Source organism: Coccinella septempunctata, chromosome X, assembly GCF_907165205.1.
Source record: "Coccinella septempunctata chromosome X, icCocSept1.1, whole genome shotgun sequence".
NCBI lineage: Eukaryota > Metazoa > Arthropoda > Insecta > Coleoptera > Coccinellidae > Coccinella > Coccinella septempunctata.
The window spans coordinates 15292907-15309634 of NC_058198.1; the positions used below are offsets into that span (position 1 = coordinate 15292907).

A 16728-nucleotide genomic window follows, 5' to 3' on the forward strand; every position below is an offset into this window, starting at 1 on the left:
ACAATACATACTGTTCTATGGTGAAGGCAAATTCCAGTAAAGCGCAGTCGCGTGCTCTCCAACCGCAAATGTCATTCGAGCATCCGCATCCGCGAATAGTTGTAAACAATCCTGAAAACCAAGAGTCTGAACCAACTATTAGGACCAACGATTTCTCATTATCGAACTCCATTATGAAAGACACTGATAACAATCTAGAATGGTCTACAGTTGAAAGAAAGAAAGGAAAACGAGAATCAAGAAATAGCAAGAAAATATGTTATGGAACTAAAACTAACTGTGAAGATAATACAATCAAGGGTGCCATCCGTAGACGGTGGATTTATGTTGGGAAAATCGCACGAAAACAGGTCTCGGAGCAAGATATACGGTCTTTCTTGGGAGATATGGATGATAACGAACTTATAATTGTGAAAAAACTCAACACTATTGGGCAAAACTCCGCTTTAAGCATTGGCTTACCAGGCGACACAGCTTATAATAAGATTTTTCTTTCTGGCCTGAAGGTGTCGTTCTTAGGGATTTCTCTTTCGACCGAAATTTTTTACGGAAGAGCAGAATGAACCAGAACAGCTAAATTCATCTATCAAATTTGGTAAGTCCAAACCCACCAGGGACTTTAGCCTTGTTCACCAGAATGTTCAGTCTTTGGGTACAGCTATGAACGGCCTACAGCTAATGGCTCAAGAGGAAAACTCAGACGTAATAGCTATTACAGAACACTGGAAGTCCAAGGATGAACTTCCTGTCTACAAGATAATCGGATACAAGTTAGTTTCAAGTTTCTGCCGTTCAAGAGGGAGACATGGTGGATGTGCAATCTACATCAGAGAAGAACTGAAATTCACTGAAAGGTCGGACTACAATCTTATTAGTATACCAAATGTCATTGAGTGTTCTTCAGCTCAAATTCATTCAAATAATCATAAAATACTGATTATATGTGTTTATAGGCCTAATTCCCAACCTTTGGCAGATGTGGATCTGTTCTTAGAGAAACTTAAGACTCTTCTAGAGAAATGTACACTTGAGAGAGCTCCTTTCATTTTGGTGGGAGATTTCAACCTGGACATCCTGTCAGGATCTCATGACAGTGTTGGGTTTATATCACTCCTGGAGAGTTTCAACTTGGAACCCTTGATTCGTCAGCCCACACGACCCTCATCGGGAACCTGTCTGGATAATGTTAAAATCCCCCTGGTGGGGCAAGCTAAGGTGATCGAACATCATATATGTGACCATTCCGCCCTGAAATTCACTTCCAACCTCAATTTCACTACTGATCGCAGAATAAAGTCGGTCAAGAGGAGAATAATAAATGATGAGTCCACCGATATCTTCCTCCAAGAGCTGTCTCTGTTGAGTTGGGATGACATCTTTGTAAATTCATCTGACCCTAACCATCTTTGGAATATATTCCATAGCCGATTTTTTCAGACATTTGATAGATGTTTTCCTAAGGTAACCATTCATCCTTCAACATCCAGGAATAACTTCAAGCTAACACCTGAACTAATAAACATGAAAAAACATCTCGACTTATTATACATACTTTCTTTCTCTAGATCTGAATTGAAAGACACGTATAAGTCAGTGAAGAAACATTATGATAGTCTCCTGTCGAGGGCGAGGAGGGACCACTTCAGTTACTTCATAAGAAACTCTGAAAACAAGTCAAAAGCCTCCTGGAAGGTGATAAATTCTCTTACAAAAAGTAAGACTTCTCCGGCTTCTTCTTGTGATCTGGACGATTCTTCCTTGTGTCCGAATGAGTTCAATAATTTCTTCGTTGATTTTCCTACTGCGCTGACTGAATGTCTGGAGAGAGGTTCTAGCACAGAGCGGGACAGACTTGATAAATCCTTCTATATGTTTGATGTTACACATGATGAAGTTCGGAAAACAGTTAAAGCTCTAAAAAATTAACTTTCATGTGTCTATGACGAGATACCAATCAAGATACTCAAATTATCGATTGAATTCATTATTGCACCCCTTTGTTTTATAGTTAACTGCTCATTCAAAGAGGGAATTTTTCCTGACCAACTCAAGATTGCTATTGTGAAACCCTTGTATAAAAGGGGTCCTGTTGATGATCCCAATAGCTATAGGCCTATCAGCATTCTGTCTGCTTTTTCCAAGGTCTTCGAAAAAATATTGACCAACAGATTACTGAATTTTTTCTATAAATTTGATGTGATTTCAGCTTGTCAGCATGGATTTGTGAGAAACAGAAGCATTGAAACTGCTACTTATGAGCTTATTAATGAAGTCTTAGTTTCCCTTGAGAGTGGTGAGGTGCCTATGGGACTATTCTTAGATTTAACAAAGGCCTTCGATTGTGTGGAGCATGAAAGACTGCTGGAGATCCTTGATGACTGTGGAATAAGAGACAATCAATTAAAGTTAATAGATAGCTACCTTACATCTCGCAAACAGATAGTTGTTATGGAGGTTGATGGTGAATTAGTCAAGTCAGACATAAGAGAGAATAAGATGGGCGTTCCTCAGGGAAGTATTCCGGGACCTATTCTTTTTATCATCTACATCAACAAGTTACCTAAGGCAAAAGTCTCAGCTAAGTATTCTATGAGGATGTTTGCTGATGACACCAACTATTTGCTAAAATCTTCGGATATAGTGTCAGCTGTTGTGGACTCGAACAATGTTTTGAAGTCTGTGGGTGATTGGTTTCAAGATCACAATCTTATCTTAAATATTGACAAGACACAGTGTATTTTCTTCTACACTGAAAAATCCAAACTGAACTATCCTTCATCAGTGAATATTGCTAATAGCAATGTTGTGGTCAAACATAGTGTTGTATTTTTGGGACTTGTTTTAGATAGACACTTGAAGTGGGGACCTCATACTGAACAACTTAGATGTAGGCTCAACTCCATTTGTTATATGCTCTTTATGTTAAGGGATCAGATTGATTTTGACCTAATGAAGATTATATATTACTCTAATTTCCAGTCAATTATGTCCTATGGGATTATTTTTTGGGGTAACTCTTCCCATGTAGGTAATTTATTCATAGTTCAAAAGAGAGCTTTAAGAACTATGCTCAATCTGGGCTTTAGAGAATCTTGTAGGGGTTTATTCAAAAGTAATAATATTCTTACCATATATGGACTTTACATATATAGATTACTGATTTTCTTCCGCAATCATAGCCGCTATTTTGAGTTACTGAGTTTCTGAAACCAGAATGCTACCAGAAGAATGTTTCCATATTCAGTTCCATCCCACAAGACCTCATTAAGAGGTAAAAGCGTTGAATGTATGTCAATATCTTTATTCAATATATTGCCCTCTCAAATTAGAAAACTTTCATGCCCTTCCAAATTCAGAAAATCTTTGTACACTTTAATCTTGAATTGTGAACCATATGATATTTGTGAGTTCAAAGAATTTTGTAAAAACCAATGATATTGTATATTTGGCTTTGACATGTTCCATTTTTACAAACTTTGTAATTATCTGGAATCAATAAATACTATTACTATTACTATTACTATTACTATATGAAAACCAACAACTGTTGATTTGTTTGTCCACTTTTATATCAATGTGTATTATGTTCCTGAATTAATTTCGTTTGTTTTGAGTTATTTCATCCTCTCATTTATTGAGACATTGGTTCACTATAACCAGGATAATTTCCAATCCTGCTTTTTTTTGTCATTCAAGAACATTGTTCTAGGGATTCATCTACTATTTATATCCTACAGATAATTGGAAAAATTTGCTCTTTTCAGTTTCACTAGTTATAATGGCGTCATAGATCTAACGCTACGCTACGCACCGTAATTTTTTATATTGTTTTCTCATTATTCTATATGCCAGCTTCAGTTCTCTCGCGAATATTATTATTCCAGTTTCAACCTCAAGAAAAAGGCTACTGCAACCAAAATTTTTCGTTATTTTCTCTAATAAATTTCAGCAATCCATTTTAAGAAATTCATGACGGAAGGAAGTAACTTTTTTATTCGGTTTTTCGAAGTTTTCCATGAGCTATATGGATGTGTAGAGGATGTTTCATTGAAATGAATTAATTTCAAAAGAAATTACCTGAGCCTGAAACAAAGAACAGTTTACATTGACGAATATAATAGACAGATAGAATAGAAATCAACGTTCATACTTAATTATCGAAATCTCATTTCTCTTGACAAATACAAAGGGGATTTATCTGTAAAAAAAACCAGAACAATATCATGGAAACCAAAAAAGTGCCATAACTGATCTACGGGACTACTATTTCTTGATAAGCAAAAAAAAACCCTATTCAAAACCATTGACGTATTGAAGTATACAGTAAAATATTTGTTACTTTGACTAGGTGACAGGTACAGAATAACACAGGTACAGTATAACCAATACAATAAACCATCCCTCAACATTTCCGCCCGCAACGGACCGATTTGGTCATAATTACTACCTGCGAAAACAAGGAATTGTATAGCAGGAACTTTGAAGTATTTTGAAATAAGATATTTGATTGTTGATGCATTTTTCGGAAATATTGCAATTAATTATCGATTTATGTTCGAACCCCAGCATCTCAAAATAAAACTTTTTTCTATAAAACGGCCTTTTAAAAATCATTTTGAATATTTTCGATAGCCGGATCAGCATAGAAATCATAAAATATATAATCTGAACAGCAAATGAAGTTGGACGGCTAAAAACTTGCATAAGTATGACTATGTCTAATTTCGACATTATTTTGGCGATATTTTATTTTCACTTTACTGAATGTCACTTGCAATGGTTATTTTTTTTTTTTAATATCTTCTTTTCGTACTGGGCGTGGATATAATTTCCGATTTTCGTCTTAAATTTTGGAGATAGTGAGGCCTTACAAATGTTTTAGTGTGACTTTCGGACTAATATCAAGTTATTTCCGTATAATTCCCCATTTTGAAAAACGATAGCAGAATATTCCGTATCCAGGAATACCTTGTCCATTTTGGGCATAGTAAGGATAGGATGGATCATAATTCGACTAAAATAGAGGTTTTCATTTAAACAAATTTTTTTCGATGAAAGTACGAAACGAAAGAATTTTTTGGTGGATATGCTGTTAAAAATACATTATGACTTCGACAACAATTCCTGAATGTTGCACCATTCCATCGTTAAAGCATACTGAAAGCTGGAAATCTTGGAAAATTCAATGTCATGTCACCAGAGTCACATGTTACTCGATGGGGAATCCATGCCGTTTTTCAAGAAACCAAGTTTTTAACTCTTATAATATGAGAATATTTCATTTTAATTATATATTTATTTATTTATTTATTTATTTATTCATTATTATATACTCAAAATTTTTCGGTTTCCCGGTTAAGACATTGAAAAGGAAATTCATGAAGTAGATAGCAGTGCTCCGTATAATTAATGTGAAAATAAAAAATAACGATTCTAACCTACATGGATTTCTGCATATACATCAGAGTCGTTAAATCTATTCAGGGACATTCTTTCTATAGTTTTTATTTCCTCAGGAAAAACGTGTATACCATCTACAACGTGAATGTAAATGATGAAAAAGAATTCTCTAGAAATTATTAATTTTGAAATATTGTTTGGAGCAGCGAGATTTGAAACAAACTTAAGAATTGAAATACTAATGCGCTTTAATACTTGCTTATCCAGATAGTTATTATCTGTATCGAAAACTTATACTTTTCAATTGTTGATATTTTATCATTTCATAATATCAGAAACGTTTGAAAAAATAAACAGTAATATAGTATATTCTATCTGCAAGAAAAATACTCTGGACAATTATCATTTAAATTCGCATATGTTTCATAAACTCATAATTTTATAAAACACTCTATAATTTTAGGTATTTTTAGTGTTAGGCTCAAGTATCACAAAATAACAAAATATTTTATATGTTCTTTTTAGGTATCATAAATAATGAATTGAACACAATAAGTAAAATATCGCAGGAATTTGGACAGGTTGAAAAACAATCTCTTATGAATTCGCCAACGTTTCGGAACTATTTTGTTCCTTTCTCAAGGCTCATCATACAACTAATAAAAGTAACACTTTAAAATTGGTCATAGGAAGTTAAGGATAAATCAACAAACAGTCCGACGTGTGACAGTTAAATCGAACGAATGTAATACGTTGATTCCATAGAAATTTTAAGTCACAGCAATCTAATATCGAATCAGACGACGGAACGGGCAATTGGGTGGTGGGGTGCTAAGGAGGGATGGTAGAGGGGCTATATAACAGCGGAGTAGATGTACAAAGTATTCAGTTGTGAATGTGCTTCGTGCTGCAAATATTGTGTTGTGGTTTACATTTTTTAACTTTGATACTATCGAATTTTATCGTTTCATACTTAAATATTTTTTTCATTGTGGAAGACGAGATGGACAGAAAGAAGATCTTGAGAATGAGATTGGAAAAATTGAAGTCTAAACAAATTGACTTGAGGAGAACAGTACAAATCAGGAATTTTCTGAAGTCACATGTAGGAGAACGAAAAAGAGGAAAAGTTCCGCAGAAAAAATCCGACACTCACTCTGCAAGAAGAGAAGGTAATCAAGATGAACATAGCCAAAAAGTCGTGAAGAAAATAAATTCCGATGTTGGAGAAAAAAAGCAGTATGTGTCGAACGGAAATCTGAGAAAACGCTTGACGAGGTCTTTCATTCTGAAGGAGATTCTGAATATGACATCTATTAGAAGAAAAGAAGATCCTAATATCAAACTTTTCAATGTAAATGACTACATTGAGATTTTTAGGAAGAAGGAGAAACCTATAAAATGAAAACTTTTGTAGGATTTTTAACTCCAGCCCGCGCTCTATATTCAAAATGAAATATTAACTTCGAAAAAAATTGAAAATTGTTAGATGTAGAGAAAAGACAACAGTACTGTTTTAAGTACTATGCGTAAAAGACTGAACGCTCCTTGACCTGCGATCAAGAAATAGAAAATTCATAATATTGGAGTGCAAGTCTGATATTTGAATTTACGGCATATTCTTAATGAAACATAAATTTCGAAAACAAATAAAAATTGATAGGGGATCATAAAAGTTGACAGTTAGTACTGTTTCAAGTACTATGCAAAAAAAATCCACTGAACGCTTCTTGACCTGCTATCAAGCAATAGGTTGTGTATGAATTCAGAGTGCAAGTCTGCTATAATGAATCATTTATGATATAGAGTGTATTCTAAATGAAACATTAGGTTTGAAAAAAAATTAAAAATTGTTAGGTGTACTCAAAAGACAACGTTAGGTCCCGTTCCAAGTACGGTATAAAAAAAATTAAAACTTCAAAATATGACCAGATATACTAATTATCAGTAAAAATTAAGTAGGAGGATATCAAATAAGTGAGCAGTCGACATTTTTCTAGTCCAAACTTCATTTTGATGTCTTCCGAGAATCCTTCAACCATTTTCAGCATCAGTTGCATTTGTTTTTTGGTAGATGCGAAGAGTTTCAAATCGTCCATGTAAAGGAGATGATTCAGTTTCATCATAGTTCTACTCCCGCTCTTGATGGAAAATCCGTAGTCCGTAGAATTCAATCTATGAGACAAGGGATTCAGGGCCATGCAGAACCACAGAGCGCTCAGCGAGTCTCCTTGGAAAATTCCGCGTCTTATTGGAATAGGTCCTGTTGTAATGGAGCAATCTGCTGCTTTCATTTGGAGACTAGTACGCCAGGTTGACATGGCGTTTTTCAGGAACTTAACAATATTGGGATCCACCTTGTAAATCTTCAAGATCGTCAAGAGCCATTCGTGAGGTATAGAATCGAATGCTTTTTTGTACTCTATGTACGCAGCGTAAAGATTCCTTCGCTTGGAGAACGCTTGATTGCAGATAACTGAATCTATTATTAGTTGTTCTTTGCATCCTCGGCTGTCTTTGGTGCATCCTTTCTGTTGCATGGCGATGATGTTATTCCTTTCGCAATGGTTGTGAATTCGGTTTGAAATGCACGATGTGATTAATTTGTACATCGTTGGAAGACATGTGATTGGTCGGTACTTGGATGGGTCTTCTGTATTCCTTTGGTCTTTATGTAACAAGAATGTTGTGCCATGTGTAAGGAATACTGGCATTCTTTCAGGATTTTCAATGACATCATTTATTGCGGAGGTCAATTTGTCATGCATGATCCTAAGTTTCTTGATCCAGAAGTTCTGTAATCCATCAGGCCCAGGTGCTTTCCAGTTGTGCAGTCCTCTGATAGCTGATTTTACTTCTTCAATTGTGATCATGTCATGCTGCATCGGCTCATATTTTATAGCTTCAGATTTTTCATCTTCAATCCATCCGGTATCTCCATTGAAGTGAGGTTTCGTTGATAATTGTTCGGTCCAGAATTGTTCAATGGCTTCCTTTGGTGGTAACTTTCCATTCTCTCCATCCGACGATGTGAGTGACCGGTAGAAAGATTCTTCCGACTTTTCGAATGAATTATTGTCTCTTTTCCGGCTATAATTGCTTTTATATCTCCTCAGGCGTTCTGCATACAGACTTAATTTTTGCTTCAGAGTGTCGAGGCAATGGTGAGCTGTAGCATTCTCCGTCTCTCGTTCTGTGTGTGTCCTGTTTCTATCCATGATCTCTTTGGCAGCTTTCACAACCTTTCTTCCTCGATTCCCATTCAAGTACTCCGTCAGTCGTCCAATGTCTCTTCTTAGCCTTTCTGTTTTGTGTTGAAGACGTTTCTGCCATGCTGGCGCGTGTAATTTGTGTAATATTGGACCATCATTGCTCGTTCGGCGAATTTTTGCCCCTATGGTTTTCGCTGTCGTTAGCGCTGCACAGTGAAAAACTAGATGCAGATATTCCAATGAACTTCCGTTCTGTAGGTATTCAGGTAAAACGTCCTTATTCAAGATGTCGATTATAAGTGACAGTTTCTTGGATGTATTGAGCCGTGGAGGTGCTACTCGATGAAGAGGATCTGTTCCTTCCAGTTCGGCAAAGTATCTCCTCATGTCAGAGTCAACTTGTTGGCGGAGCTCTTCCCTATCGTCCTGGTGTTCAGGCTCACTTGCGTTGCAAGATGGACTTTCAGTATCAGTTACTTCTGCCTGTTGTTGCCCAGGCATGTGAATTTCATCAGAGATGTTGGTGTTATTCTATTATGTTATGACTTTAGCCTTGCGGCTTTCACACTCCTCTCCAGAGGAAAATTCACTTATCCCAGATATCTGAGATATCAAAAGGATTAAGCTCTGTTGGAGCCCTTTCCAGGTTTTCGGGCTCGTGGTGGTGGTGGGGTTCGGGTCGCTCCTCGGCTTCCTGCTGTAGGTTGGATTCCTGCTCCATCCGCACTTCCTGTCGGAGCAGACGGTGTTCCTCTGCATTCCTCATGTACTTGCGTACAGTTCTCGCCGTTCCGAGCAGTACCGCCTTCTGCATGACTTTATAAATATTTTCGTCCAACTGAAGTTTTCTCAAGTTCTCCAGTAGTTTCTTCGGTATCACGCCTGTAGATGAAATGACAATAGGGTTGGTCTTTATATCTTTCAGCTTCCACTGTCTTCTGGTTTGTTCCTCGAGATCTCTGTATTTTGAAATTTTTTCAGTGTGTCTATCTAGAAGATTGTTATTATTTGGAATTGCCACGTCGATGAATAGTGCTGTGTCCTCATCCTTATTGAGCAATATGAGGTCTGGTCTATTGTGGTTATTTTCCGGTCTGTGAGAACAGTGCGATCCCAGTAGAGCTTGTGATGTTCGTTTTCCAGCACAGCATCTGGATGGTAATTGTAATAAGGAATCCTTTTCGAAGTTAGAAGTTGGTGTTTTAGTGCCAATTCTTGGTGAAGAATCTTGGCAACAGCATCATGTCTATTTTTGTACTCCGTGCCCGCGAACTTCTGACATCCCCCGGTGATGTGCTGGATAGTTTCATGTGTCGCACAGCCATAACGACAGCTATCGTCCGCCACTGAGGCATCCTTGGCGATGTATCTCATGTAATTTCTTGTTGGAATCACCTGATCCTGGATGGCGAGCATGAAGCCCTCTGTCTCAGGAAACAACCTTCCGGAAGTCAGCCAGTAGTTCGACGCAGATATGTCGACGTAATCATGGTTGACCACATTCTGGTGCCTCCCATGCAAAGGTTTGCCAATCAGTTTCTGCATTTTACTTTCTGCAGAGTGTTCGACGGTTTCCAAGTGATCCTGGTGTAGCTTTAACGGTGTAGATGTATCAGCAACACAAACTACTCGATGGAGTTCTGACGAAGCTGCCTTGCTCAAGAAATAGTTTCGAAGTCCTTCAATTTCCTGGGACATACGGTTGGACAAATCAACAATTCCTCTACCCCAAAGATGTCGTGGCAGCTCTGTCCGTTCTATTGAGCTTTTGGGGTGATGTTTATTGTGTTTAGTCAGCATCGTCCTTATTTTTCTCTGTAAAGCTGCTAAATCGGTGGTCGTCCAAGAGATAATACCAAATGAATAGCTCAGCGCCGAGCAAGCGTAGGTGTTAATCGCTTTTATCAGATTCTTGCTGTTAAGACCAGTTCTCATTATCCTCCTCAATCTTCGGGTAAACTCCTCCGTTAATTCTTTCTTCATCTGAGTCTGATTGATTTTTCTTGCCTGTTTTATGCCTAGATACTTGTATGTGTCTCCTTCCTTTAATGCTTCAATTTCTGCACCTTCCTTGAGTTTGAACGTACCATCTTCTATTTTCCCTCTCGTTAAGTTTTGCAGTCGACATTTTTCTAGTCCAAACTTCATTTTGATGTCTTCCGAGAATCCTCCCACCATTTTCAGCATCAGTTGCATTTGTTTTTTGGTAGATGCGAAGAGTTTCAAATCGTCCATGTAAAGGAGATGATTCAGTTTCATCATAGTTCTACTGCCGCTCTTGATGGAAAATCCGTAGTCCGTAGAATTCAATCTATGAGACAAGGGATTCAGGGCCATGCAGAACCACAGAGGGCTCAGCGAGTCTCCTTGGAAAATTCCGCGTCTTATTGGAATAGGTCCTGTTGTAATGGAGCAATCTGCTGCTTTCATTTGGAGACTAGTACGCCAGGTTGACATGGCGTTTTTCAGGAACTTAACAATATTGGGATCCACCTTGTAAATCTTCAAGATCGTCAAGAGCCATTCGTGAGGTATAGAATCGAATGCTTTTTTGTAGTCTATGTAGGCAGCGTAAAGATTCCTTCGCTTGGAGAACGCTTGATTGCAGATAACTGAATCTATTATTAGTTGTTCTTTGCACCCTCGGCTGTCTTTGGTGCATCCTTCCTGTTGCATGGCGATGATGTTATTTCTTTCGCAATGGTTGTGAATTCGGTTTGATATGCACGATGTGATTAATTTGTACATCGTTGGAAGACATGTGATCGGTCGGTACTTGGATGGGTCTTCTGTATTCCTTTGGTCTTTAGGTAACAGGTATGTTGTGCCATGTGTAAGGAATACTGGCATTCTTTCAGGATTTTCAATGACATCATTTATTGCGGAGGTCGATTTGTCATGCATGATCCAAAGTTTCTTGATCCAGAAGTTCTGTAATCCATCAGGCCCAGGTGCTTTCCAGTTGTGCAGTCCTCTGATAGCTGATTTTACTTCTTCAATCGTGATCATGTCATGCTGCATCGGCTCATATTTTATAGCTTCAGATTTTTCATCTTCAATCCATCCGGTATCTCCATTGAATTGAGGTTTTGTTGATAATTGTTCGGTCCAAAATTGTTCAATGGCTTCCTTTGGTGGTAACTTTCCATTTTCTCCATCCGACGATGTGAGTGACCGGTAGAAAGATTCTTCCGACTTTTCGAATGAATTATTGTCTCTTTTCCGGCTATAATTGCTTTTATATCTCCTCAAGCGTTCTGCATACAGACTTAATTTTTGCTTCAGAGTGTCGAGGCAATGGTGAGCTGTAGCATTCTCCGTCTCTCGTTCTGTGTGTGTCCTGTTCCTATCCATGATCTCTTTGGCAGCTTTCACAACCTTTCTTCCTCGATTCCCGTTCAAGTACTCCGTCAGTCGTCCAATGTCTCTTCTTAGCCTTTCTGTTTTGTGTTGAAGACGTTTCTGCCAGGCTGGCGCTTGTAATTTGTGTAATTTTGGACCATCGTTGTTCGTTCGGCGAATTTTTGCCCCCATGGTTTTCGCTGTCGTCAGCGCTGCACAGTGAAAAACTAGATGCAGATATTCCAATGAACTTCCGTTCTCTAGGTATTCAGGTAAAACGTCCTTATTCAAGATGTCGATTATAAGTGACAGTTTTTTGGATGTATTGAGTCGTGGAGGTGCTACTCGATGAAGAGGATCTGTTCCTTCCAGTTCGGCAAAGTATCTCCTCATGTCAGAGTCAACTTGTCGGTGGAGCTCTTCCCTATCGTCCTGGTGTTCAGGCTCATTTGCTTTGCAAGAAGGACTTTCAGTATCAATGTCTTCTGGGTGTTGTTGCCCAGGTATGTGAACTTCATCAGAGGTGTTGGTGTTATTCTCCATTGCTAGCGGACGCTGAAGTTCTCGTTTAATTGCGTCGATTCGGGCCGTTGGTACTAGTTCATTTCTCAGAATTACGCGGTACTGGTCTGCCACTCGTTGTTCAGTGACATTGACATTTTGCGCACAATAGTTTCATTCATGGACGTTGTCCACTTCATGCGCTTTCTCACTAACCCCGCTTGGGTGAGCACTGGCTGAATATCCTGCGCAGCACCTTCAGCGGTTCGAGTCGGCAATTGAATTGGACTCGTTGGTTGCTGTTGTTGCTTTGGAGCTGTAGCTTGTTTTGCAGCAGGAGCCCGCTTCCTCAACATCCTGCCACCGACGTCCCGCATGCTGTCATGTCCAGCGCCGGCTCCAGACATGCCCTGACGATCCCCAGGCAGCGACTTGTTTCCGAGGCTTCTCATAATCACCATTTTCATGGGTTTGTGCTCCCCCTTCTCGGTTTGGGTGAGGGGTAGAGAAATGAGAGCAGAAAGAGCACCCCTATGAAGGATGTGAAAGAGAGAGGAAGAAGGAATGGGAATGGCCTGCGGACAGCAGGCGTGGCTGGCTGCACCGTCTACGTCGTTACGATGGCTACCTGGCAGGCCATCTACCAGATAGCTGCCAGGCAGGCCAGACATTATTATTATTATTATTATTATTATTATATACTCAAAACTTTTCGGTTTCCCGGTTAAGACCTTGAAAATGAAATTCATGAAGTAGATAGTAGTGCTCCGTATAATTAGGGTGAAAACAAAAAATAACGATTCTGTACTTATATATAGGAACCTACATGGATTTCTGCATATACATCAGAGTCGTTAAATATATTCAGGGACATTCTTTCTATAGTTTTATTTCCTCAGGAAAAACGTGTATACCATCTACAACGTGAATGTAAATGATGAAAAAGAATTCTCTAGAAATTATTAATTTTGAAATATTGTTTGGAGCAGCGAGATTTGAAACAAACTTAAGAATTGAAATACTAATGCGCTTCAATACTTGCTTATCCAGATAGTCATTATCTGTATCGATAACTCATACTTTTCAATTGTTGATATTTTATCATTTCATAATATCAGAAACGTTTGAAAAAATAAACAGTAATATAGTATATTCTTTCTGTAAGAAAAATACTCTGGACAATTATCATTTAAATTCTCATATGTTTCATAAACTCATAATTATATAAAACACTCTATAATTTTAGGTATTTTTAGTGTTAGGCTCAAGAATTTGGACAGGTTGAAAAACAATCTCTTATGAATTCGCCAACGTTTCGGAACTATTTTGTTCCTTTCTCAAGGCTCATCATACAACTAATAAAAGTAACACTTTAAAATTGGTCATAGGAAGTTAAGGATGAATCAACAAACAGTCCGACGTGTGACATTTAAATTGAACGAATGTAATACATTTATTCCATAGAAATTTTAAGTCACAGCAATCTAATATCGAATCAGACGACGGAACGGGCAATTGGGTGGTGGGGTGCTAGGGAGGGATGGTAGAGGGGCTATATAACAGCGGAGTAGATGTACAAAGTATTCAGTTGTGAATGTGCTTCGTGCTGCAAATATTGTGTTGTGGTTTACATTTTTTAACTTTGATACTATCGAATTTTATCGTTTCATACTTAAATATTTTTTTCATTGTGGAAGACGAGATGGACAGAAAGAAGATCTTGAGAATGGGATTGGATTCTGGTACTAGGATTAATGAAAGTATTAAGACAAATACATTGATGAAGTTAAGCTCATGTTCTCCACCAGGTAGTGTGTTCGATTTTGTGCCCATTAATGAAGACGATGTTAAGTCTGCTCTGGGAGAGGTTGGTTCAGGGTCGGTTGGTTCCGATGGTATTGGAGTGGGCCTTCTGAGGCTCATTGCGAATGAGATTCTTCCTGTGCTCTCACATATCTACAATATTTCAATTCAAACTGGCATTTTTCCTAGTGCATGGAAATATGCTAAAATCATTCCCATACCTAAGTGCCAAAATCCCACGAGTCCAGGGGACTTTAGACCCATTTCCATACTCCCTACTCTATCTAAAATTTTTGAAAAGATCATTAAAGGCCAAATTATTAACTATTTGAATAATAATAAATTATTGACAATCAAATATCTTATTTCAAAATACTTCAAAGTTCATGCTATACAATTCCTTGTTTTCGCAGGTAGTAATTATGACCAAATCGGTCCGTTGCGGGCGGAAACGTTGAGGGATGGTTTATTGTATTGGTTATACTGTACCTGTGTTATTCTGTACCTGTCACCTAGTCAAAGTAACAAATATTTTACTGTATATTTCAATACGTCAATGGTTTTGAATAGGGTTTTTTTGCTTATCAAGAAATAGTAGTCCCGTAAATCAGTTATGGCACTTTTTTGGTTTCCATGATATTGTTCTGGTTTTTTCTACAGATAAATCCCCTTTCTCTTGACAACGTGAATGTAAATGATGAAAAAGAATTCTCTAGAAATTATTAATTTTGAAATATTGTTTGGAGCAGCGAGATTTGAAACAAACTTAAGAATTGAAATACTAATGCGCTTCAATACTTGCTTATCCAGATAGTTATTATCTGTATCGATAACTTATACTTTTCAATTGTTGATATTTTATCATTTCATAATATCAGAAACGTTTGAAAAAATGAACAGTAATATATAATAGTATATTCTTTCTGTAAAAAAAATACTCTGGACAATTATCATTTAAATTCGCATATGTTTCATAAACTCATAATTATATAAAACACTCTATAATTTCAGGTATTTTTAGTGTTAGGCTCAAGTATCACAAAATAACAAAATATTTTATATGTTCTTTTTAGGTATCATAAATAATGGATTGAACACAATAGGTAAAATATCGCAGGAATTTGGACAGGTTGAAAAACAATCTCTTATGAATTCGCCAACGTTTCGGAACTATTTTGTTCCTTTCTCAAGGCTCATCATACAACTAATAAAAGTAACACTTCAAAATTGGTCATAGGAGGTTAAGGATAAATCAACAAACAGTCCGACGTGTGACAGTTAAATTGAACGAATGTAATACGTTGATTCCATAGAAATTTTAAGTCACAGCAATCTAATATCGAATCAGACGACGGAACGGGCAATTGGGTGGTGGGGTGCTAGGGAGGGATGGTAGAGGGGCTATATAACAGCGGAGTAGATGTACAAAGTATTCAGTTGTGAATGTGCTTCGTGCTGCAAATATTGTGTTGTGGTTTACATTTTTTAACTTTGATACTATCGAATTTTATCGTTTCATACTCAAATATTTTTTTCATTGTGGAAGACGAGATGGACAGAAAGAAGATCTTGAGAATGGGATTGGAAAAATTGAAGTCTAAACAAATTGACTTGAGGAGAACAGTTCAAATCAGGAATTTTCTGAAGTCACATGTAGGAGAACGAAAAAGAGGAAAAGTTCCGCAGAAAAAATCCGACACTCACGCTGCAAGAAGAGAAGGTAATCAAGATGAACATAGCCAAAAAGTCGTGAAGAAAATAAATTCCGATGTTGGAGAAAAAAAGCAGTATGTGTCGAACGGAAATCTGAGAAAACGCTTGACGAGGTCTTTCATTCTGAAGGAGATTCTGAATATGACATCTATTAGAATAAAAGAAGATCCTAATATCAAACTTTTCAATGTGAATGACTACATTGAGATTTTTAGGAAGAAGGAGAAACCTATAAAATGAAAACTTTTGTAGGATTTGTAACTCCAGCCCGCGCTCTATATTCAAAATGAAATATTAACTTCGAACAAAATTGAAAATTGTTAGATGTAGAGAAAAGACAACAGTACTGTTTTGAGTACTATGCGTAAAAGACTGAACGCTCCTTGAACTGCGATCAAGAAATAGAAAATTCATAATATTGGAGTGCAAGTCTGATATTTGAATTTACAGCATATTCTTAATGAAACATTAATTTTGAAAACAAATAAAAATTGATAGGGGATCATAAAAGTTAACAGTTAGTACTGTTTCAAGTACTATGCAAAAAAAAATCCACTGAACGCTTCTTGACCTGCAATCAAGCAATAGGTTATGTATGAATTCAGAGTGCAAGTCTGATATAATGAATCATTTATGATATAGAGTGTATTCTAAATGAAACATTAGGTTTGAAAAAAAATTAAAAATTGTTAGGTGTACTCAAAAGACAACGTTAGGTCCCGTTCCAAGTACGGTATAAAAAAAATTAAAACTTCAA

The 16728-nt window shown here is 37.3% G+C and overlaps 1 protein-coding gene across 1 annotated transcript; it reads left to right on the top strand.

The window, feature by feature from the left end:
- Window positions 1-678: 678 nt before the first annotated feature.
- On the top strand, window positions 679-3207 carry LOC123322276. Its single transcript, XM_044910219.1, has 3 exons — window positions 679-770; window positions 954-1714; window positions 2207-3207. The coding sequence occupies exons 1-3, from the start codon at window positions 679-681 to the stop codon at window positions 3205-3207; spliced, it is 1854 nt and encodes a 617-aa protein (XP_044766154.1).
- Window positions 3208-16728: the final 13521 nt, after the last annotated feature.

What these genes read in the sequence shown, in the direction of transcription:
- LOC123322276 (XM_044910219.1), top strand. Translation starts at nt 679, where the DNA reads ATGGCTCAAGAGGAAAACTCAGACGTAATAGCTATTACAGAACACTGG. An exon ending in TACAAGATAATCGGATACAA is followed by an intron (nt 771 to 953) that starts GTTAGTTTCAAG and finishes ATGTGTTTATAG; the next exon opens with GCCTAATTCCCAACCTTTGG. An exon ending in GATAAATTCTCTTACAAAAA is followed by an intron (nt 1,715 to 2,206) that starts GTAAGACTTCTC and finishes ATGTGATTTCAG; the next exon opens with CTTGTCAGCATGGATTTGTG.